This window comes from Heterodontus francisci, chromosome 32 (assembly GCF_036365525.1).
Source record: "Heterodontus francisci isolate sHetFra1 chromosome 32, sHetFra1.hap1, whole genome shotgun sequence".
NCBI lineage: Eukaryota > Metazoa > Chordata > Chondrichthyes > Heterodontiformes > Heterodontidae > Heterodontus > Heterodontus francisci.
The window spans coordinates 58870165-58893357 of record NC_090402.1 but is presented as its reverse complement, the minus strand read 5'-3'; the positions used below and the strand labels follow the sequence as shown (position 1 = coordinate 58893357).

Sequence of the window (23193 nt, the reverse complement as noted above, 5' to 3'; positions counted from 1 at the left end):
TCCGATGATGAGAGGCTGAGTAAATTGGACCGATACTCTCTGGGGTTTAGAAGAATGAGGTGATCTAATTGAGACATACAAGATTCTCAAAGAGCTTGAGACGGTAGAAGCTGAGATTTTTCTGCTGGTTGGGGAATCTAGAACACGCGCACACAGTCTCAGGAAAAGGGATCGATCATTCAGGACTGAGTTGAGGAGAAATTACTCAAAGGGTTGTGAATCTTTGGAATTCTCTACCCCAGAGGGTTATGGATGCTCCAATGTTGAATATATTTAAGGCTGGGATAGATCGAGTTTTGGTCTCACAGGGAATTGAGGGATAAGTGGAATTGAAGCCCAATATTAGTCATGGTCGCATTGAATGGTGGAGCAGGCTCGATGGGCCATATGGTCTACTTCTGCTTCTATTTCTGTGCTCTTGTGTTTTTATGTTCATACCCTACCCTCCAGATGCAAACAATAGGCAGTGGAATATTGAGATTCCTTCAGTAAATAGTTAAACGTGATATCAAATAACAGATCGGAGGTCACATTCACTATCTCCCACATGAATGTAGCGATACTCCAAGCCCTTGGGGCTGATGGGAATATACCATACCTGAGCCGACATGGGAAAAGAAATGGAAACTGAGAACAGATTACAACACTGAATTATGTGGTGATGTGTGTTCCTAATACATTCTTAAGTTCACACAGTGAATAAGGATATCAAAGCAGGTCATTTTATCTAGGAGGGGAGGTCATGTGTCACTGGACAAGAGCAAAGAACAGAATATAAGGTACAATTCATGTTGGGTTTTACTATTTTCTTAATTTAGCTAATTTAACAAATAGACGCAGTGGATATTTCACCCCATTCTTTAACTCCTGTCTGAATTTACTCTGGGTCCCTGCGTAAATAAACGGGTTGATGCAGCAACTCAAAAGCTGAAGCATATATCCATTTTCCTCCAGAATAAATGTTGATTCACTGACATCAGAACCTGAGAAGTAAGAAACGTTCGTGATTTGGACATAGAAGAAAGTTACAAGTGGTAGTAAATATAAAAAAATGAAACTGCCTGAGACACAGAAGAGTAAAACAATGGACTTCCTCCGTTTCTCCATCTCCGGGTCACTCTGAGTCTCTCCATTGCTGTGGGCCCGGAGTCTCCTGCGTGCTCTGCTGGCCACTAGAATGTGTCTGACAGTCAAAGCATTGAGCAGTAAAATCAGAATGAATGGGAGACAAGGGGTTAAAATGTGATGGATCCAGTCATATGCAATCCCTACAGGTGACATGTAAAATGTTAATTTTATGCTGCAGAACCAGGGTATGTTATTAATTATGTACAAAGGTTCATATATAAAATACAAGGAGGTATTTTTTAGACAGCTCAGTGTGCAGACCGTTCCAATAACCCGTGCCGATGTCTTCTGAGTGCAATATTTTATTTTCAGCTTCTGGCAGCAAATGGCCATAAATCGATCAAAGGTGAAAGCGACTGTTAACCAGGCAGAACTATCTATGGCTGCATAGATTAGGGCAATACGGAGACTACATATCGGTGTGATGGACATGAAACTGAGTGGAAAATAAATACCAGCAATCCGGTTTAATATCACTGCGGTGATTATGACCAGGAGATCCGTCACTGCCATAGACACCAGGTAGTAAGTGATACATTTGGAGAGACCACATCTTCCTCGTGAAAGGATCACAATCACAGCCAGGTTAGCTGCAACAGAGAGAGAGACTGAGATAGTCTATGTGTGTCAGCAAGGGAGTACAGGAAATGTATTGGTCTGACTCTCAACAAAATCATCCATTTTATTGGATTCTGTGGGAAATTTATACCTTTAAGACATGATCTAGAGTTGGAAGTGTAAACTATCCCTGATGCTACGGGAACTTGTTTTGGTGTTAAAATAATCATCTAGATTAAAAATGATATGTCAGTGACATCAGAATGTGAAATAATACAAGGAAACCTAACCGAGAAGAAGAAGGCATCAAAAACCCGAGACCAACAGAGGAAAATCAAATAAAGAAGAAAAATAACATATCAGCAAAGAATTATATAAAATATCGAAGAGTGCAAATAAACACGTCAACTAACAATACGAATAAATAATTTTCATTTTCTGATTTTGTAGGAGGGATATTGACGATGGCACAGGGACATTTCTGAGCTCTTGCCTTGAGATCTTTGACACTGAGGATCTTCAGTGTCAGTCTGAATCACCGGACATGATATCCCATTCAAGGAAAGGTCCCTCCTATAAGACAACACTTCCTCAGCTTAATCCAATAATGAATGTTGAAATTAAAACTTTGTGCCTCAGATGCGAGAGATGCCACCAGTTATGTGGCCTCACACAATCTGGCAATAAGATTGAAGGCGGGAACAGTCCGGGACATTGCCAGATGCTCGGAGCAGAAGGACAATCCAGACTCAGCAGTGGTCACTGCAAAATGGTCAGCAGCAGCTAAAGCAGAAGCGGAGAGCCAGGCTGAAGCAATGAGATTTAGAGACTGAGAGTAGAACCACTGTGCTCTGAGAGTTTGTGGCAGAAATAGATCACTCCTAAACAGTCACTTTTAAATCGCTCATATTTCAGGCAACAACTCGATCCCAATAATATCCTTTCAATTAATGCATTCATAAAATGCAGTCGGCCATTAGTCATTGGTTCAATATCCTCAATCAATGAATATTTTGTGGGAATTAATCTGACAAAGGGCCTCTTCGGCACTGTATTATTCTGTGATTCTCTGCCAATGCCAATAACACAATGGATCTGCATTACACTGTAATAACAGTCAGATAATTCACTTGCAATGTCAATAACAGAATAGAACTACATTTATACTGTGGTAACAGTATGATAATTCACCCACAGTAACAATGTCAGTAACACAGTAGAACTACATTGAGACTGTGATAACATTGTGATAATCTATCCACTGTAACAGTGTCAATAACGCAATAGAACTACATTTATATCGTGATACCAGTGTGATATTTCATGCACAGTGACAGTTTTAAGGGCAAAATAAAACTACGTTTACATCGTGAGATTGTAGCAGTAAATGGGAGAATTTATACAGTTTAATGGGTAAAATGGTACTGGTTAAATAAAGATAGCATACTGTTAAAGGGGAGAAATTATACCGGTAATGGCAAGAAATTGTCAGTAAAGGGAAGAAGTCATGTCGTTAAAAGGAGAATTATTATTGATAAAGTGGATAAAAGCTACTGTAAAAGGAAATAAATTATCAAAGTTAAGAGGGAGAAATTGACTTAAAGGGGCAAAATTACCCCATTCAAGCAAAAAGAATATTGGCAATGCAGAGAAGTGCGATTGGTAAATGGAGGCAGTGATACAGCTAAACCATGATTACTTCAACAATAACTAACCAACAGCAATACTTTACCTGGAGCCCCAATAGCTGCAAGGATGGGATAGTAAATGGCAAACACCAGACCTTTTGGTGATCCGTGCATTTCTATCAGAAACTTTGAGCACGTTCTGTACTACACTGAAAGATTGTCATATTTATACCTGATGTCAGGTATAGGGAGATAATTAGATGGTTTGATCTTTTACATTAATTACACTAATTGAAACAAACACATTAGTGCAGCTACTGCTGGGCTCGTGTTTATGTTTTGATGGAATGGAATGTTTTTCAAGGGATCTATCACAGCTCTGAAGTGAAATACCCAGAGACTACAGTATTATCCCAGTTACATTTCTTCATAAAAGATAATGAAAAGCTAAATAGGCAGTTGTAACGGTGAAAGTGAGCATTGTAAATAAGAAATTATTAGGATAAAGCCCCTTTATGCTGAATTAAGTAATTTCAGCACAAGGTACAACTGACCAGAGATATTCTGGTCCTAAATAAAAATGCAATCATTGTTCAATCTGTGTGGTCACTGGTCACATGCAACATGGTTCTAAATCTCTGAGACTGTACAATCACTTTAACACAACTGTCTGCTTATTCAGAGTGGTGAGTTTACAATTGGTGTGCACAGGTCCAATTCTCCATGATTACTTTCACTGCAGACTTGTTCAGTCCTTGCTGATTGATTCAATGTGGACAGGTCCAATACAACACAGTTACATTCGATGTGAACCTGGCCAGTTTAGTGCCATTGCATTTAGTTTTCAGCATCTTTAAATTCAGTGTAAACATGTTCCAGATGGGCTCAGTTACATTTTGTGTGCACAGGTTCATATCAGAGTAGTTACATTCACCATGGAGAAATACATTCCAGAAATGGTGCACACAGGCCGGGGCAGCCAGGTTAAATTCAGTGAGGACCAGTCCAGTAAATTATATTTATATCCAGTTGGGGCAGATCCAGGTCCGGGTCAGGACAATTATATTTGGTGTGGAATGTTGCAGTTCAGCACCATTAATTTCAGTGTCGACAGACCCAGGTCAGCAAGGTTAAAATCCAGGTCACTGCTGTTACAGTTCTGGTGGACAGGACCAGTTCAGTAAATTTAAATTCAGCATTGACAAAGTCCATTTCAGTTCAGCACGGTAACATTGAGTGTGGACTCGTCCAGTTCAACATGGTTACATTGAGTGTTGATAAGTCCAGCTCAAAGTGGTTACATTCAATCTGCACAGCTTACATAAAAGCAAAACACTGCAGATGCTGGAAATCTGAAATAAAAACAAGAAATGCTGGAAATACTCAGCAGGTCTGGCAGCATCTGTGGAGAGAGAAGCAGAGTTAACGTTTCAGGTCACTGACTCTTTATCAGAATCCATGATGAAGGGTCACTGACCTGAAACATGAACTCTGCTTCTCTCTCCACAGATGCTGCACAGCTTACATTCTGAATTGACAAGATCCCATTCAGCAAAGTTACTTTCAGTGTACGCAAGTCCAGCTGAACACGGCTACTGCCAGAGTGGGCTGGTCCATGTTAGCGAGGTTATATTTAAGCTGAAATGAAAACATTAAATACTGGAAATAGTCAGCAGGTCTGGCAGCATCTGTTGTCACTTCAGAGTTCCAACATCCACTGTTTCCTGCGCACGCATATTGTGAAAACATCTCATTCATTGTCTTCCCACCTCCATCTGTGACTCGTCTGATGCCCTTTGCAACTTTGACAGTTTCCAGTTTCCTTGCCCTAACTTTCTCCTTTTCACCATGGACATCCAATCACTCTATCCTTCCATCCATTACCAGAACCTTCTGAGGGCTCTTCCTGTCTTTCTTGAACAAAGACATAACCAATTCCTATCCAGTCCCAACTCCTTCTACCTGCCAGAACATGTTCACAAATTGAACCAATTCTCCTTTAACTCCACTCACTTCCTTCAAATTGACTGCAACAGGTTGCCTGTCTTCAGGCCCTCACCCTCACATCTATTTCCAGTATATTGATGACAGTATCAGCCTGTTCTCACCCTGGACTGTAAAATGCCATTAACTTTGCTTCCAATTTCCAAAGCCTTTAGAAGGCCCATCTCTGATATTTCCCTTTCCTTTCTCAACTTTGCTGTGTCCAATTCTGGGGATAGCTATTGAGCAATATTCAGGGGAAACCCAATAACTCCCACAACTATCTTTCTTTCTTACACTTTCTTACACCCCACTTCCTGCAAAGCCTCAATTCCATTCTTCTAGTTTCTCCATCTCTGTAGTATCTGTTCAGATGATGCAATCTTCCTACTCGCACTTTCAATATGTCTTCCTTTTCCCTCAGCCAGAATGTCCATGCCACCATGGTTGACCGAGTCAGTACAGTGTCCATCTAATTTCTCACACTTCTCCTTTCACAACTTCCCCTATCCCAGAACCATGATAGGGTCCCTTTTGATCTCACCTACCACCCCACCAGCCTCGACATTAATGGATTAGCCTCTGCATTTTCCACTACATTCAGCGTGATGCCACCACCAACACACCTTTCCTTGCCCTCCCCTTTCCGCATTTAGAAGGGACTGTTTCCTCCACAATGCCCTGGTCTACACCTCAATCACCCCAAAACCACCTCCATTTCCTATTGGTATCTACTCATGCACGTGGTGGAAATGAAACACCTACCATTTTACCTCCGTCCTTCTCACAGTCCAAGGCTCCAAATCCTCCTTCCAGGTGAAACAGTGATTTACTTGTACTTCTTTCCATTTACTATGCTGTATTCACTGCTCAAGATACAGTCTCCTCTGCAGTGGGGAGAGAAAATGCAGATTGGGTGAGTGCTTTGCAGAGCACCTTGTTACAACCAGGTGAGGAAGGAGTCTTAGGCTCCCCTTTTGCCCCTTCTCTGGTTTGACTGCAACAGGTTTTATTCCTTTAACACAGTTATTTAGCTTACCCCCTCAGTGAGCACTTGCTCACTGTTCTTCTAATTATAACTGTAAATGAACCAATCAGACAGGTTTTCTTGAGTTTAAACAAGAAAGATGTAAGTTTATTAACCTTATCACTCTAAACTGGTTGAAATTACTAAAATATGCGACACATCCATGCTCACATTCATATGAGAGGCACACACACACACGCAAAATAGATACAGAGAGGAAAAAAGAGTTGGGAGGTTGAAGTAAAGTCCTTAATAAATGGAATTCAAATACTGAGTTTCAATGTCCTTTGTTGAAGTTAAAGTCTTGAAGTCCTTGCTGGGGCCACGTGTACAACTCCAGCTTGCTTCTCTGATTCCGGAAGGCCGAAGAGAGGCTTTATCCATCTTCTTGCTTGTTGTCTGTAAGTTTCTGTAGTCTTGAGGCTTAGGAGCTGCCACTGAAGCTTCCCTGGGACTTTGCTGGAGAGAGAGACAGAGAGAGAGGTGCTTTCTTCCTGGAGTTCAGTTACAGTCTCTTCCTTTCTGAGGTACAATTCACAAAACTCAGTGTTACACCAGCAGGTATGTCATGTGACTACCTCTGTTTGAAAGTAGAAGTTTCTGGAAGGATTTTTGAAATTCAAAGTTCTTCAGACATGCATGGTCGGGAGGTTTGGCTTTTTTTCAAGTCAAAGGGTGTTGATGGGTTTTGATCACCACTGTTGACAAAACAATTCTCGTTAATTGAATCAGGGAGCACCCCCATTGTTCTCGCTAGACTGGGTAATTTCCCTCTTTCTCCTCGCCAGCTTTTTGGCTTCTCATATGCAAATTGTGTGTGGCCTTCTTTACCTGTTCTGTTCTGCTTTTTAAAAGTTATTTGAAAACATTTTCCTGGACATTATCACAATCAAAGTTTCATATGACAAAATTAATATTTTCCATTTGTCATGTGGATTTTTCCATTGCACCTCCATACCACACTAAATGAAATGTGACAATGGGGAGCATTTCATTATCAGTTAAAAAGAAATGAAAATACAGGAAAACACTCCTGCATTTCTCTCATTCATTCAGAAATCTTCCAATTGCCGCAGCCTGTCTTTTCTCTGCAGCAGTGCTGCTTTAAATGGCCCTTTTCCTTTGAGGTGGGTCTGAGATGGTTAGGTGTTGCCCAATGGGTTTAAAGTTTCTTTAGTATCATCTGGTAATAAGCTGGGAATGGGCAAGTCCAATAAACATATGGTTTTTGGGGGAGCTTGGTGCCTGTAAATTTGCATAGTTGTCTAGGGTGAGTTCTTCTTTGTGTACAACCTTTACCCCCTCAGCTGTTGTTTCTGTAACATGTGGTTGTAACTCTTTGGGTTTCAGTACCTTGCTAATTTCTCTCCTTCGGGTAGTATTGGGTTATGAGTGTGTTTAAAGTCCCTGAGGTTTCATCTGGGCCTTTATTCTTGTTGGGGTCTGCAGGGAGATTGTTGGGTTTAATTAGCTCTGGGCTTCAGCTCTGATCATGGGAGTCTGCAGTTGGTGGATCCACCCTGACCTCACTTTCAGTATTCTGGTGAGTCATGCAAGTGCTGCTTACTTCAGGGCATGTTTGTTTCTCTTTTCTCCGGACTGTGGGGAGAGTCCCTTTGTTAATCTTCCCCATGCCCTCTGGGACATTCCTGCTCACAGAGATTTGTCCAGATTCCACTGCACTTCCCTGTGGCAATTCAACTAGGCAAGGTATCACCCTCTCTGCTTCTCTGCGCTCTTGGGGACTTTTTGTCCCTGCAGGTTTCTGCAAATTCTGTTATCAGCCCTGGTAGGGTGCTCCTTTTGGCTGCATTTACACAGGAGGATGTGGGGTCTAATTTTCCCAATGTTTCAGAGTTGGCTGACCAGACAGTAGGGGTTTCTTTTGAGAATGCTCCCGGACCTCTTTTAGCCTGTCCTCATGGTCCTTTTCATCCTCTTCCTCTCTAAATCTCTCACCTGTGCCTGCCTGTCTTTTGTTCTCGACAGGGGTCCCTTACAAGTCCACAGCCCTCTGCTGGAGGGTCTTCCAAACACCAGTACAGGAATTAGGGGTGCAGACATCACTGCAGGATGGGGCTTTCCCTCAACCTGGCATATGTGGCAACTCCTGCAGTACTCCACCACATCTTTATGGCGTTTTGGCCGGTCAAACTGCTGTCTTATGTGGCTTTGGTTTTTTGTTTCCCAACATGTACAGCCATTGTAAGCTCATGGGCCAGTCTTCGTATTTCTTTACGGTACCTCGTGGACACCACTGTTTGGTGAACTAATATCCACTCCTCTTTTGCAGGTCTGTGAGGGGGTCTCCATTTCCTCATCAGTACCTCATTTTTTGTATATAGTAGCACTCCGGGACTCCCTCCGCTTCGCTTTCGGTTTGGGCAGTCTGTGGTAACTTCTTTAATATGTGATAGGCTTGTTGAGCCTCGACCAGGGAAGCCCTGTCTAATCTATGCTTTGGGTTATCTAATTCCCCAAAGAAGGTTTCAGACAACTAGACAGCAGGATCAGCCGTCTGCAGCGCTAGTTCAGTCTCCCCTGAGGGAAGTGATTTGGCCATGGACCAAATTACCACACAGTCAGCGGAAATGCCGGGGACATTCTCCTGCAATTGTTCAGTCTCCCTGACCTCTTGCAGTCTTAGTAAAACTACTGGGAAGTCTACCACCTTTGCCCCCACCAGATCATTACTGAGGAGTAGGTCAACCCCATCCACAGGTAAGTAAGGGGCAATCCCCACTGTTACAGGTCCTGAAACTAGGTCACACTCCAGGTGCACCATATATAAAAGTATGGGCAAATACCGCCTTCTGATACTGTTCACTAACACCGTGGCATTCACTGAACTCTCTGGGGGCAAGGTCAGACCTTTTCCCAGCAGAAGGGATTTGGTGACCCCTGTCTTATGTGGCCTCTGAGTATAATTATGGGCTTGCTTGACCCACTGGAGGGGTATGGGGTGACACTCCCTTGGGATACAAAATCCTGATAGCCTTCAGGGATCCTAGTAGTTTTTCCCATACTCACAGCAGTAGGTCTACTGGACCTTACTGTTGCAGTTAAAGCCACGGCCTGCTCGGCTGTGCTTTCCAGGGTCCCTTCTCCTGCACTGAGCGGATGCGACCTGATTAACCCTACAGGCTTTCCCCGTAGTTTCCAGCAGTCAGCTTTGAGGTGACCTGCCTTGTTACAGTGGAAACACACAGGTCTCTGTGTCTCATTCCTACTTTCAGCACCCTTTTGGCTTGAGGGTCTCCTGTGTATCCTGCTTTTCTTTCTCTCTCAGGACTATTTGGGGATGTGGGGGTGACTAGGAAAGGTTTTCCTCAGGGAACCAACTTGTAAATCAGAGCAAACTCATCAGCCAGTACTGCGGCTGGCCTCACTCTGTTTTGTTCCTCCAAATGGGTTTTTACAGAGAGTGGAAGAGAGTTTTAAAATTCCTCAAGACGAATCACCTCTCTGAGATTTTCATATGTCGGCTGTTCTTTAACAGCCCTCAACCACTGGTCAAAAGCCAGCTGCTTACTTCTTTCAAACTCCAGGAAAGTTTGATCAGCGTGCTTCCGGAGGGTTTGGAATTTCTTGTGCCATGCTTCCGGTACTAGCTCATATGCCCTGAGGATAGCATTTTTAGTTGGTTGATAGTTTGATGAACTTTTGTCTGGCAACAGGGAATAAACCTCATGGGCTTTTGCTGTTAGCTTGCTTTGTAGCTGGAGGATCCAACTCTCAGCTGGCCATTTTAGCTGCCTTGCAAACTTTTCAAAAGTTATATAAAATACTTCCACGTCTCCCTCATTGGAACTTTGGGATCAATTAGAAGAATTTTAAAAGCTCAGCTCATGGCCCTCAGTTAAGTGTCGCCTCCATATTAGCCATGCTTTCACTGGGGTTACTTTGTCGCCCCCTAGCTAACTTAAGCTGCCATAGTTCCCTTTCCTCCTGCTCCTTTTGGAAAGTTCTGTCTCTTTCCATTTCCTGTCGCTCTTTTCTCTCTCTCTCTCTTTCTCTCTCTCTCTCTTTCTTTCTTTCTTTCTTTCTTTCTCTTTTTCCCTGTCTTCTAACTCAAGTTTCCTCTTTTCCAGTTCTATCTTTGCTACCATTATCCTGTCTGAGTCTAATTCTATCCCTGCCTCTGACTCTTCAGGTTCAAGGGAAAAATGGTTGGCCATTAGGAGTCTTGGGAGTTTGGATTTCTTAGCTTTGGCACGGAAAGTGATCCCATACTGCCCAGCCATATTCCTCAACTCTTCCATAGATAGTGCCTTTAAACTTATCCCAAGTTACTTCACCCTGGCTTGGGGAGGTACTGGCTTCGGGCGTAGACATGTTAGTATTCTAGCAACACAAACCACACGAAAACCTGTCTTGAAGTCTTTTCTCTTTTCATTGGGATCAACTTAGTTTCCCACTTCCAATTTCGCATTTGGCTGTGAGTCCAATCCCAGACCAGAGACCCCAAATTTCTGTATGACCAGGTGAGGAAGGGGTCTTAGGCTCCCCTTTCACCTCTTCTCTGGTTTGACCACAACAGGGTTTATTCTTTTAACACAGTGATTTAGCTTACCACCTCAGTGAGCACTTGCTCACTCTTCCTCTAATTATAACTGTAAATGAACTACACAGACAGGTTTTCTTGAGTTTAGACAAGAAAGATGTAAGTTTATTAACCTTATCACTCTAAACTGGTTAAAATTACTAAAATATGCGACACATCCATGCTCACATTCATACGAGAGGCACACACACACGCAAAATACATACAGAGGGGAAAAAAGAGTTGGGAGGTTGAAGTAAAGTCCGTAATAAATAGAATTCAAATACTGAGTTTCAATGCCCTTTGTTGAAGTTTTTTTTAGGGATACAGCACTGAAACAGGCCCTTCAGCCCACTGAGTCTGTGCCGACCATCAACCACCCATTATACTAATACTACACTAATCACATTTTCCTACCACATCCCCACCTGTCCCTATATTTCCCTACCACCTACCTATACTAGGGACAATTTATAATGGCCAATTTACCTACCAACCTGCAAGTCTTTTGGCTTGTGGGAGGAAACCGGAGCACCCGGAGAAAACCCACGCAGACACAGGGAGAACTTGCAAACTCCACACAGGCAGTACCCAGAATTGAACCCGGGTCGCTGGAGCTGTGAGGCTGCGGTGCTAACCACTGCGCCACTGTAGAACTGTTGAACTGTGGATTCACACTACTCGTGTCCCTCAATGTCTTGGGCTGTTCATGGGATCAGAACATGATGAGTTAAACCAGCTTTCTGCTGAACAGGGAATCTTTGTCAAGCAGGCTTAAGGCAAGGACAAGGAGCTGAAGGAATGTGTGAAGGACATGCATCCATGTCTTGATGGTCTGGGAGATGTTCTGGTCACTGTGTTTAGAGTAATAAAGTAACTGGAAGAATTTAAATGGACTGTATTACCGTAGTAACAGAATCATTAGGAAATTTTGAGATGGGCTAACTGCATCTTCTTGTCTCCATGTTATTACTTCGATGCCATTTTTATATGTCTTTTGATGTACTGAAATGTAGTGGTAGTATGCAAGAAATGTAATGATCCAAGGTAGAATTAGTATGAGTTTTGAGTGAACCACTGTATGTTGCAGGCATACAGGATGGTGGATTATGGTGTACCTGAGTTCTAATACTGAATCATGAGCTCAATAAAGAAGCGTGTAGACATGCTGGAATCATGTAGTATGGTTTACCAGAGTACTTGCATTGGATTGTGTAATTTGAGATTGTAAAAGACCTGATTTTGTGGCTGTCGCAACTGATGTCCATGTACTCTGATGTTTAAAGTAATGAAATTAATTAGAATAGGAAAGTAGCCAACACACCCATTCCTTCATTATGCTTCTGCCTGCCAGTCTTTGACTCCAGTTTAACCAGGCCAAATTCCTCCTCAATTTGCTGAAATTAGCTCTTTTCTAGTTAAGGATTTTTTAATTCTAGATTGCTCCTTGTCCTTCTAAACCTAATCTAAATCTTACACTACTATGATCACTATTTCCAAAATGCTAGCTCATTGTCAGATCCTCTACTTCTCCTGGAACAAGATCCAGCAATTCTTCCTTCCTTCTTGAGCTAGAAAATTCTCCTGAAAACACTTGAGAAACTCCTCTCTATCTCTGCCCTTAACACAATCACAGCATTATTCAATATTGTGGTAGTTAATGTCTCCCAATATAACTGCTCTATAGTTCTTGTACCTCTCAGTAATTTCTTTGCACATTATTCCTCTATCTCCTTCACACTAAAATGAGCCAAGTGGTGTGATAGCTCTTTTATTCTTTCTCAACTTCAAGCAAATAGATTCTGTCTTGGATATACCAAGGAAATTCTCTATGGTGTGTCTTCAATCAAAACTGCTACCCTCCTTTATTTATTTATTCATGGAATGTGATGTCACTGACAAGGCCAGCCTTTATTGCCAATCCCTAATTGCTCTTAAGAAGGTGGAGGTAAGCTGCCTCCTTAAACCCCTTCAGTCCCTCTGGTGTACATACACTCACTTTGTTGTGAGGCAGGGAGTTTCAGAATTTGACCTAGCGATGATAAAGGAACAGTGATATATTTCCAAGTTGGAATGGTATGTGACTTGGAAGATAACATGCAGGTGGTGGTGTTCTAGGCAGTAGAGTTCATGGATTTGGAAGGCTCTGTTGGCAAGTTGCTGCACTGTGTCTAATTGATGATACACGTGACAGCCATGGGGCTCCAGTGATGAACATAGTAAACATTTAACATGGTGGATGGGATGCCGATCAAACAGGCTTCTTTGTCCTGGATGTTGTTGAACTTGTTGAGTATTGTTGAAGCTGCACTTATCCAGGCAAGTGAGGACTATTCCATTATAATCCTGATGTGTATTGTAGATGGTGGCCAGAATCTGGGGAGTCAGGAAGTGAGTTACTCGTTGCAGAATTCTCAGCCTCAGATCTGCTCACATAGCCACAGTATTTATGTGGCTGGTCCAGTTAAGGTTCCGACCAATGGTAACCACCATCCCCCCACCCACCCCCCTGCCCCCCACAACACCAAAATGTTGAAGGTGGGGAACTCGGCAATTGTAATGTTGTTAAATGTCAAGGGGAGCTGGTTGACCCTCTCTTGTTGGAGATGGATATTGCCGGCTCTACCTTTCCTGAATGCATTCTATCCAGCAATAGTAAGTTCCGATCATCCTCTATTTTGAGCGGGTTTCTGTTACCAACAGAATATCATATTCCCACATTTGTGTCTGCAGCTACGAACCTTAGCAAGCACACTTTGTACTTTTACACACATACACTCTAAACATTTTGAAGAATGTTAGGGTCATTGAAGATTAGCTGATCAATGTACCTTTACATGGCCTCAGGTCTTTGTGGAAAGGGACAAAAGTTAGGGAAAAAATAGGATGACTGTTATTTATATAGCACCTTTCATGACCTCAGGATGTTCCAAAGTGCTTTACAGCCAATGCCGTACTTTTTAAGTGCATTCAATGTTGTTAGGTAGACAGCAAATTTGCATATATGCTACCACAAACAGATAATCTGCATCTCTGATGTTGTTTGTGGAATAAATATAGGCCAGGACACCGAAGATAACTCTGCTGCTCATCTTCGAAAAAGTGCCACCGTGATCTTTTACATCCACACAGGATGTCCCATCCGAAAGACAACACCTCCAATAGTGCAGCACTCCCATAATAATGCACTGAAAAGTCAGCCTTGATTCTGGTGCTCAAGTCCTGGAGCTGGAACTTGAATGAACAATCATTTAGGTCACGGTGAGAGTGCTACCAAATGAGCCACGGCTGACACAATTCTGAATATAGCCATACTAATGTGGACCACTCCACCCTGAATGTACCCGTGAGAAACCAGACGTTGCCCCAATAAATGTAACCCTGCTGAATTAGACCAGTCCACACTGAAAGAAATCGTGCAAAACTAGACATACGCGCATTGAATGTAACTGTGCTGAACTAGCCATGTGCACACTAAATATAACCACAATGACCTGGACAAGTTCACATTGGCAGCAACCGTGCTGAATTGGACCTGTACATTGGATACAATTGGGTTGAAATGGAACAGTCCACATGGAAAGTAACAATACAGAACAAAGCAGGCTGAATGAGCAGAACATGCCCACACTGATTATCATCATGCAGACCTGGACCAGTCCACACTAAATATGACCATGCCCAACTGGCCTTGTCTCCATTGAATATTACTGTACTGCATTTGAGTAGTCAGCCTTGAATGTAGCCATGTTGAACTGGACAGTTCTGCACTGAGAGCAAGCCTACACCATTGGACCTATGTACATGAAATATAACCAGGCATTGCCGATCCACACTGAAAGTAATCGTGCAGAATAGGACATCTTTACAGAATGTTACAGGACTGAACTGTACCTGTGCAAGCTGAGTGCAACCATGCAAAATTTGACCTGACCTCACTGAATGCAAGTTTACTGACTGAACCTGTACATTGAATGTAACCAAGCTTTACCCATCAACATTGAATGTAACTATGCTGAACTGGAACTTTCTACTTGGCATATAACCACATTGACCTGGAGTGATCCACAATAACTGCAACCGTGCTCAACTAGACCTATATCCACTGAGTGTAAGTGTGCTGAGCTTATCCAGCCAGCACTAAATGCAAACGTGCTGAACTGGAGTTTTCCACACAAAATGCAAACGTGCAAAACTGCACCTTTGCACACTCACTATAGGTGGGCTTTACACATCTACACTGAACATAACTGAATTGGACTAGTCCAAACTGAAAGTAACCATGCAGAAAATTCTGGAAATACTCAGAAGGCCAGGCAACATCTGTGGAGAGAGAAACAGTTAAGCCTTTCATCAGAACTGGAAGAAGTTAGAGATGGAATCGGATTTAAACAAGTATAGAGGCAAGGAAAGGATCAGAGGACGAATGAACAAAAGGCAAGGTCTGTGTTAAAGTGGATAGCAGGAGATTAAATGACAAAAGAGATAATGGGGCCTGGCAAAAGGAGGTTCTAATGAGAGAATCAAAGATACAAAAGTTATGTCTAGAAGAGGTGTAAATGGAAAAAGCAGTATCATTATCAAAAGCTGCTGCCCAAAAACAAAAACAAAACATGAAAAACACAACAAAAGAGAAAGAGAAAATGGGGGGGGGGGGGAATGTTTATGATCTGAAATTGTTGAACTCTATGCTAACTCCAGAAAGCTGTAAGGCACCTAATCAAAAGATGAAGTGCTGTTCCTCGAGCTTTTGTTGAGTTTCATTGGAATAGTGTAGATGGCCAAGGACAGAGAGATCAAAGTGGGAGCAGAGCAGGATTAAATGATAAGTGACCGGAAGCTTGGGGTCAGACTTACGGATTGAATGGGGGTTGATGGAAAAACCCACATGCCAACTGGAAAATATTAATTTCATCATATAGAACTTTGAAAATATTTTACTGGACATGATCACAAATAACACATTATCACAAAAAGCAGAACAGCTAAAAATGGCCAGGCACAATTTGCAGATGCAAAGCCAAAAGACTGGCTAGGAGAAAGAGATAAATTACCCAGACTAGCTAGAACAATGGGGGTGGTCCCTGATTCAGTTAACGAGAATGGTTTTGTCAACAGTGATGATCAAAAGCCATCAACACCCTTTGACTTTTAAAGAGCCAAACCCCTCCTGCCAAGTATGTCTGAAGAACTTTGAATTTCAAACAACCTTCCAGAAACTTCTGTTTTCAAACAGAGGTGGTCACATGACATACCTGCTGGTGTAACACTGAGTTTTGTGAATTGTACCTCAGAAAGGAAAAGATTTAACTGAACTCCTAGAATAAAGCTCTCTCTGTCTCTCTATTCAGCAAAGTCCCAGGGAAGCCTCGGTGGCAGCTCCTAAGCCTCAGGACGACAGAACCTTACAGGCAACAACCAGGAAGATGGATAAAGCCTCTCTTCGACCTTCCAGAACTAGAGGAGCAAGCTGGAATTGTGCACATGGCCTCAGCAAGGACTTCAAGACTTTAACTTCGCTCTGTCTTTTCAGCCTTGAATATACCTGGGTAACATTTGTACAGTCATTTTAGTCCTTTCAACATCATTGTCCTGGTTCTAAAACACACCATCCATAATAAATCAATATTACAAGCACAATTAAATGAAACAGCACCAGCATAGTAACTGGGTGTATCATCGTGCTCATCACATCAGTAGCTGTCGGACTCCATCCAAATAATGACTCCCACCAGCTCTCATGTCCAACCTGATCCAACGCTTTGTGATCATTCTCAATTTCAGTCACATGATGGTTACTGTCCACAACAATTGCTTGTTTCAAATGCTGATTCTGTTGAAAACATTTTTGTAGCTCCTTCTTCCAAATAGGCAACATGATTAGGGTTGAAGTAGGGTTGCTGTAATCTCAGATTCTCATGTTCCCATTGGAAAGCCTGTTGGTCTGTGATCACTTTGTGTCAATAGAATTGTAAACTACCATACTGCACACAATTAGAAGTGATTGAGTAGAACAATAAGGTCCAATTTCTAGATATAAGTATATCTGTGTATGATCATTATTAACAACAAACCCTTGATAAGGATGCAAATTTTGCATTACAATCTCCCAAACTCCATATCCACACTTGCACATTCATTTGATTTCCGCAGTTTAATATTACATGAGCTAGATTGTTGCATGACTCTTATCCTGATGGATACAATCACACACATATTTGTTGTCAAATATAAGACCTCAGATCAATTTGCATTGAAATTAGTAAGCCCACGCCAGCACTTTTGGATCCCTAAATAATATCAAACAATCCCAAAAGACTTCAGATAAATTTTCAAAACAAACTTTTTCCTCAATTAATTAAAAAGAGTTAATATGTTACTAGAAAGCACAAAAACACATGTTAACTTTTTTGTATTCCAAAAGAAGACAAACAAAAGCATCGTTAATCAATATCAGCTCGTGCCATCTTCTGATAACTTTCAAGTTAACCTAAAATCTTTAAACACACTGTGAAACAATTCTGTTTTACAATCCAACTAACACATGTTTTCAGATTGTTATCATACAGCAGTAGAGCTTCCTCCTCTTCTGTTTCTGGTCACACAAGCCAGGGATACCAAAATAATTAAATAATCAGAGTCACCTACTCATTGACTCCTGAAATTGGTCAGAAATTCAAAAATACCAATCATTTATGACAATCTCATGTCTGGAACGCGAGATTTTCACACAATTTACAACAGCCAGAATTTGGGTTTTTCAACTTAACAGATTAATCAACCTCAATAATTCCAACAATTCATCTTGTAAAAAGGTGAAGCAGCAAATACTGACATAGAAACATTCACATGTGATTTGCAAAAAAGTAACTTCACCTTTTTCTTTCCTATCTTCAGATGATGTTCCAAATTACTGCAATAGCACTGAATATAACTGAAGAAAAAAACAGTATTCACAGTGAAGTAAAAGCTTCAACATTTTAACACAAAAGAGATCGGAGTTTTCTGCATCATGTGAGCTGGACAACCAGCCTCTTCAACCTAAAATGCAATCCAAAATTTCAGCAACTCTGGGTGCACATTTTAAAACTGAAATGAACACATTCAAAAATCATATACAAATCTTCATACTTCTATGAATCTTAGGAATATTTATCCCCAGAATGGATCATGAACTCACATTGCCAAATGTTGTGTTATATGCCCATATCTTGAGCCGAAGGCATACAGGCTCTATTAGTTCAAAACCAAAAACACGACTCAATTTCCTCCGACATAATGATCATACATAGGATAAATAATTAACAAAATGAAAATAACACATGCTACTCACTACAATGGATTGAACAAAACAGTGAGAGATGATTACACTGAAAACAAACAAAACACACACACTTAGGGGAGGCGGTGGCGTAGTGGTATTATCACTGGACTAGTAACCCAGACATCCAGGGTATTTCTCTGGGGACATGGGTTCAAATCCCACCACAGCAGAAGGTGGAATTTGAATTTAATTAATAAGTATGGAATTTAAAAAGCTAATCCAATGATGGCCATGAAACCATTGTCAATTGGTCCACCTGGTTCACTAATGTCCTTTAGGGAAGGAAATCTGCTGTCCTTACCTGGTTTGGCCTACATGTGACTCCAGACCCACATCAATGTGGTTAACTCTTACATGCCCTCTGAAATGGCCCAGCAAGCCACTCAGTTGTACCTAACCGCTACGAAGTCAATAAAAAGGAATGAAACCGGACAGACCCCTGGCATCGGCCTTGGCACTGGAAACGACAACGGCAAACCTAGCCCTGTCGACCCTGCAAAGTCCTCCTTACCAACATCTGGGGGCTTGTGCCAAAGCAACAGCCTGACATAGTCATACTCACGGAATCATACCTTACAAACAATGTCCTAGACAGTGCAATCACTATCCCCGGGTATGTCCTGTCCCATCGGCAGGGAGGCAGTAGGGAGGGAGTTGCCCTAGGAGTCCTCAATAACGACTCCGGACCCTATGAAGTCTCATGGCATCATGTCAAACATGGGCAAAGTAATCTCCTACTGATTACCACCAACCACTCTCCCTCAGCTGATGAGTCAGTACTCCTCCATGTTGAACACCACTTGGAGGAAGCACTGAGGGTGGCAAGGGCACAAAATGTACTCTGGGTGGGGGACTTCAATGTCCATCACCAAGAGTGGCTCAGTAGCACCACAGCTGGCCGAGTACTAAAGGACATAACTGCCAGACTGGGTCTGCGGCAGGTGGTGGGGAACCAACACGAGGGAAAAACATACTTGACCTTGTCCTCACCAATCTGCCTGCCACTGATGCTTCTGTCCATGACTGTATTGGTAGGAGTGACCACTGCACAGTCCTTGTGGAGATGAATTCCCGCCTTCACATTGAGGATACCGTCCATCGTGTTGTGTGGCGCTATCACTGTGCTAAATGGGATAGATTTGGAACAGATCTAGCAATGCAAAACTGGGCATCCATGAGGTGCTGTGGGACATCATCAGCAGCAGAGTTGTAGTCAACCACAATCTGTAACCTCATGGCCCAGCATATCCCCCACTCTACCATTACCATCAAGCCACGAGACCAACCCTGGTTCAATGAAGATTGCAGGAGGGCATGCCAGGAGCAACACCAGGCATACCTCAAAATGAAGTGTCAACCTGGTGATGCTACAACCCAGGACTACTTGCATGCCAAACTGCATAAGCAGCATGCAATAGACAGAGCTAAGTGATCCCATAACCAATGGATCAGGTCGAAGCTCTGCAGTCCTGCCGCATCCAGTCATGAATAGTGGTGGACAATTAAACAACTAACTGGAGGAGGTGGCTCCATAAATATCCCCATCCTCAATGATGGGGGAGCCCAGAACATCAGTGCAAAAGATAAGGTTGAAGCATTTCCAACAATCTTCAGCCAGAAGTGCCGAGTTGATGATCCATCTCGGCCTCCTCCTGAAGTCCCCAGCATCACAGATGCCAGACTTCAGCCAATTCGATTCCCTCTGCGTGATATCAAGAAACAACTGAAGGCACTGGATACTGCAAAGGCTATGGGTCCTGACAATATTCCGGCAATAGTACTGAAGACCTGTCCTCCGGAACTTGCCGCACCCCGAGCCAAGCTGTTCCAGTACAGCTACAACACTGGCATCTACCCTGCAATGTGGAAAATTGCCCAGGTATGTCCTGTACACAAAAAGCAGGACATGTCCAACCCGGCCAATTACCCCCCCATCAGTCTACTCTCAATCATCAGTAAAGTGATGGAAGGTGTCATCAACATTGCCATCAAGCAGCACTTGCTTAGCAATAACCTGCTCAGTGACGCTCAGTTGGGTTCTGCCAGGGTCACTCCGCTCCTGATCTCATTACAGCCTTGGTTCAAACATGGGCAAAAGAGCTGAACTCAAGAGGTGAGGTGAGAGTGACTGCCCTTGACATCAAGGCAGCATTTAACCAAATATGGCATCAAGGAGCCCAAGCAAAACTGGAATCAATGGGAATCGGGGAAAACTCTCTGCTGGTTGGAGTCATACCTAGCGCAAAGGAAGATGGTTGTGAGTGTTGGAGGTAAATCATCTGAGCTTCAGGACATCACTGCAGGAGTTCCTCAGGGTAGTGTCCTAGGCCCAACCATCTTCAGCTGCTTCATCAATGACCTTCCTTCAATCATAAGGTCAGAAGTGGGGATGTTCGCTGATGATTGCACAATGTTCAGCACCATTCACAACTCCTCAAATACTGAAGCAGTCCGTGTAGAAATGCAGCAGGACCTGGACAATATCCAGGCTTGGGTTGATAAGTGGCAAGTAACATTTGCGCTACACAAGTGCCAGGCAATGACCATCTCCAACAAGAGAGAATCTAACCATCTCCCCTTGACATTCAATGGCATTACCATCGCTGAATCCCCCACTATCAACATCCTAGGGGCTACCATTGACCAGAAACTGAACTGGAGTAGCCATATAAATACCATGGCTACAAGAGCAGGTCAGAGGCTAGGAATCCTGAGGCGAGTAACTCACCTCCTGACTCCCCAAAGCCTGTCCACCATCTACAAGGCACAAGTCAGGAGTGTGATGGAATACTCTCCACTTGCCTGGATGGGTGCAGCTCCAACAACACTCAAGAAGCTCGACACCATCCAGAACAAAGCAACCCGCTTGATTGGCACCCCATCTACAAACATTCACTCCCTCCACCACCGGCGCAGAGTGGCAGCAGTGTGTACCATCTACAAGATGCACTGCAGCAACGCACCAAGGCACCTTAGACAGCACCTTCCAAACCTGCGACCCTCTACCACCTCGAAGGACAACAGCAGCAGATGCATGGGAACATCATCACCTGCAGTTTCCCATACAAGTCACACACCATCCTGACTTGGAACTGTATCGCCATTCCTTCACTGTCGCTGGGTCAAAATCCTGGAACTCCCTTCCCAACAGCACTGTGGGTTTACCTACCTCACATGGACTGCAGCGGTTCAAGAAGGCAGCTCACACCCACCTTCTCAAGGGCAGTTAGGGATGGGCAATAAATGCTGGCATAGTCAGTGAAGCCCACATCCCATGATTGAATAAAAAAACTCTTAAAACAGTCATACATTCGCAGACGAGGAAGTTTTATTGCACTCACACACACTCTTAGAAACAGAAAACAAAATCCAGTTGCCTTGTCGTTAAAAAACAAAACGTCCCACCTATTTCTTTCTCAACAGCAGTTTAACTTTTGCTGTAGACCTTTTAAACCTCTTTCTTTACCTCCTAACTGCTTTCTATAACCCAGGGTTTTTTGATGCAAAACTTTCACAACATTTGAATGTTGTGACACCACGTCCTCATGCAACATTTCTTTTCTGCCTTTCATTAGCTGTAACATTCCCCCTCCTCACTTGTACTAGGAATTGCCAAAGTTAGTGTTACCTTCATGACCTCAATAGGGAATGAAAACTTCATGGTCTTGTCCCCCCAAATATGCTTCTGCTACTCTCCATGTGCCTGGAAGGCTGTGCATGCTGTTCTGGGATAACACATGTCAGAGGAACCGAAGAGGCATTTAACAGCTCCTCCTCCATAACTAACATCACTGCAGGTTCAGAGATCCAAAGTTGATGAAAATAAAGGGGGCATAGAAGGGAACAATGACCATAATCCCTGTCCCAAAATCCCCTTTTCAACTTTTGAACAAAGAACAAAGAACAGTACAGCACAGGAACAGGCCATTCGGCCACCAAGCCTGCGCCGATCATGATGCCTGTCTAAACTAAAATCTTCTGCACTTCCGGGGTCCATATCCCTCTATTCCCTTCCTATTTATGTATTTGTCAAGATGCCTCTTAAACGTCGCTATCGTACCTGCTTCCACCACCTCCCCCGGCAGCAAGTTCCAGGCACTCACCACCGTCTGTGTAAAGAACTTGCCTCGCACATCCCCTTTAAACTTTGCCCCTCGCACTTTAAACCTATGTCCCCTGGTAACTGACTCTTCCACCCTGGGAAAAATCTTCTGACTATCCACTCTGTCCATGCCGCTCATAACTTTGTAAACCTCTATCATGTCGCCCCTCCACCTCCGTCGTTTCAGTGAAAACAATCCGAGTTTATCCAACCTCTCTTCATAGCTAATGCCCTCCAGACCAGGCAACATCCTGGTAAACCTCTTCTGTACCCTCTCCAAAGCCTCCACGTCCTTCTGGTAGTGTGGCGACCGGAATTGCACGCAATATTCCAAGTGTGGCCTAACTAAAGTTCTGTACAGCTGCAGCATGACTTGCCAATTTTTATGCTCTATGCCCCGACCGATGAAGGCAAGCATGCCGTATGCCTTCTTGACTACCTTATCCACCTGCGTTGCCACTTTCAGTGACCTGTGGACCTGTACACCCAGATCTCTCTGCCTGTCAATACTCCTAAGGGTTCTGCCATTTACTGTATACTTCCCACCTGCATTAGATCGTCCAAAATGCATTACCGCACATTTGTCCGGATTAAACTCCATCTGCCATTTCTCCGCCCAAGTCTCCAACCGATCTATATCCTGCTGTATCCTCTGACAATCCTCATCACTATCCGCAACTCCACCAAGCTTTGTGTCGTCCGCAAACTTACTAATCAGCCCAGCTACATTTTCCTCCAAATCATTTACATATACACTACAAAGAGCAAAGGTCCCAGCACTGATCCCTGTGGAACACCACTAGTCACAACCCTCCATTCAGAAAAGCACCCATCCACTGCTACCCTCTATCTTCTATGACTGAGCCAGTTCTGTATCAATCTTGCCAGCTCACCTCTGAT

The 23193-nt window shown here is 43.1% G+C and overlaps 1 protein-coding gene across 1 annotated transcript; it reads right to left on the bottom strand.

The window, feature by feature from the left end:
• Positions 1–801: 801 nt before the first annotated feature.
• Positions 802–3488, bottom strand: LOC137347489 (probable G-protein coupled receptor 139). Its single transcript, XM_068011932.1, has 2 exons — positions 3419–3488; positions 802–1718 (listed from the first exon to the last, which is right to left on the bottom strand). The coding sequence occupies exons 1-2, from the start codon at positions 3486–3488 to the stop codon at positions 802–804; spliced, it is 987 nt and encodes a 328-aa protein (XP_067868033.1).
• Between the last annotated feature and the right edge of the window lie 19705 nt (positions 3489–23193).

Coding starts and splice junctions, on each gene's coding strand:
- LOC137347489 (XM_068011932.1), bottom strand. CDS start 3,488: ATGCACGGATCACCAAAAGGTCTGGTGTTTGCCATTTACTATCCCATC. Junction 1,719..3,418: donor TGCAGCTATTGGGGCTCCAG/GTAAAGTATTGC, acceptor TCTCTGTTGCAG/CTAACCTGGCTGTGATTGTG.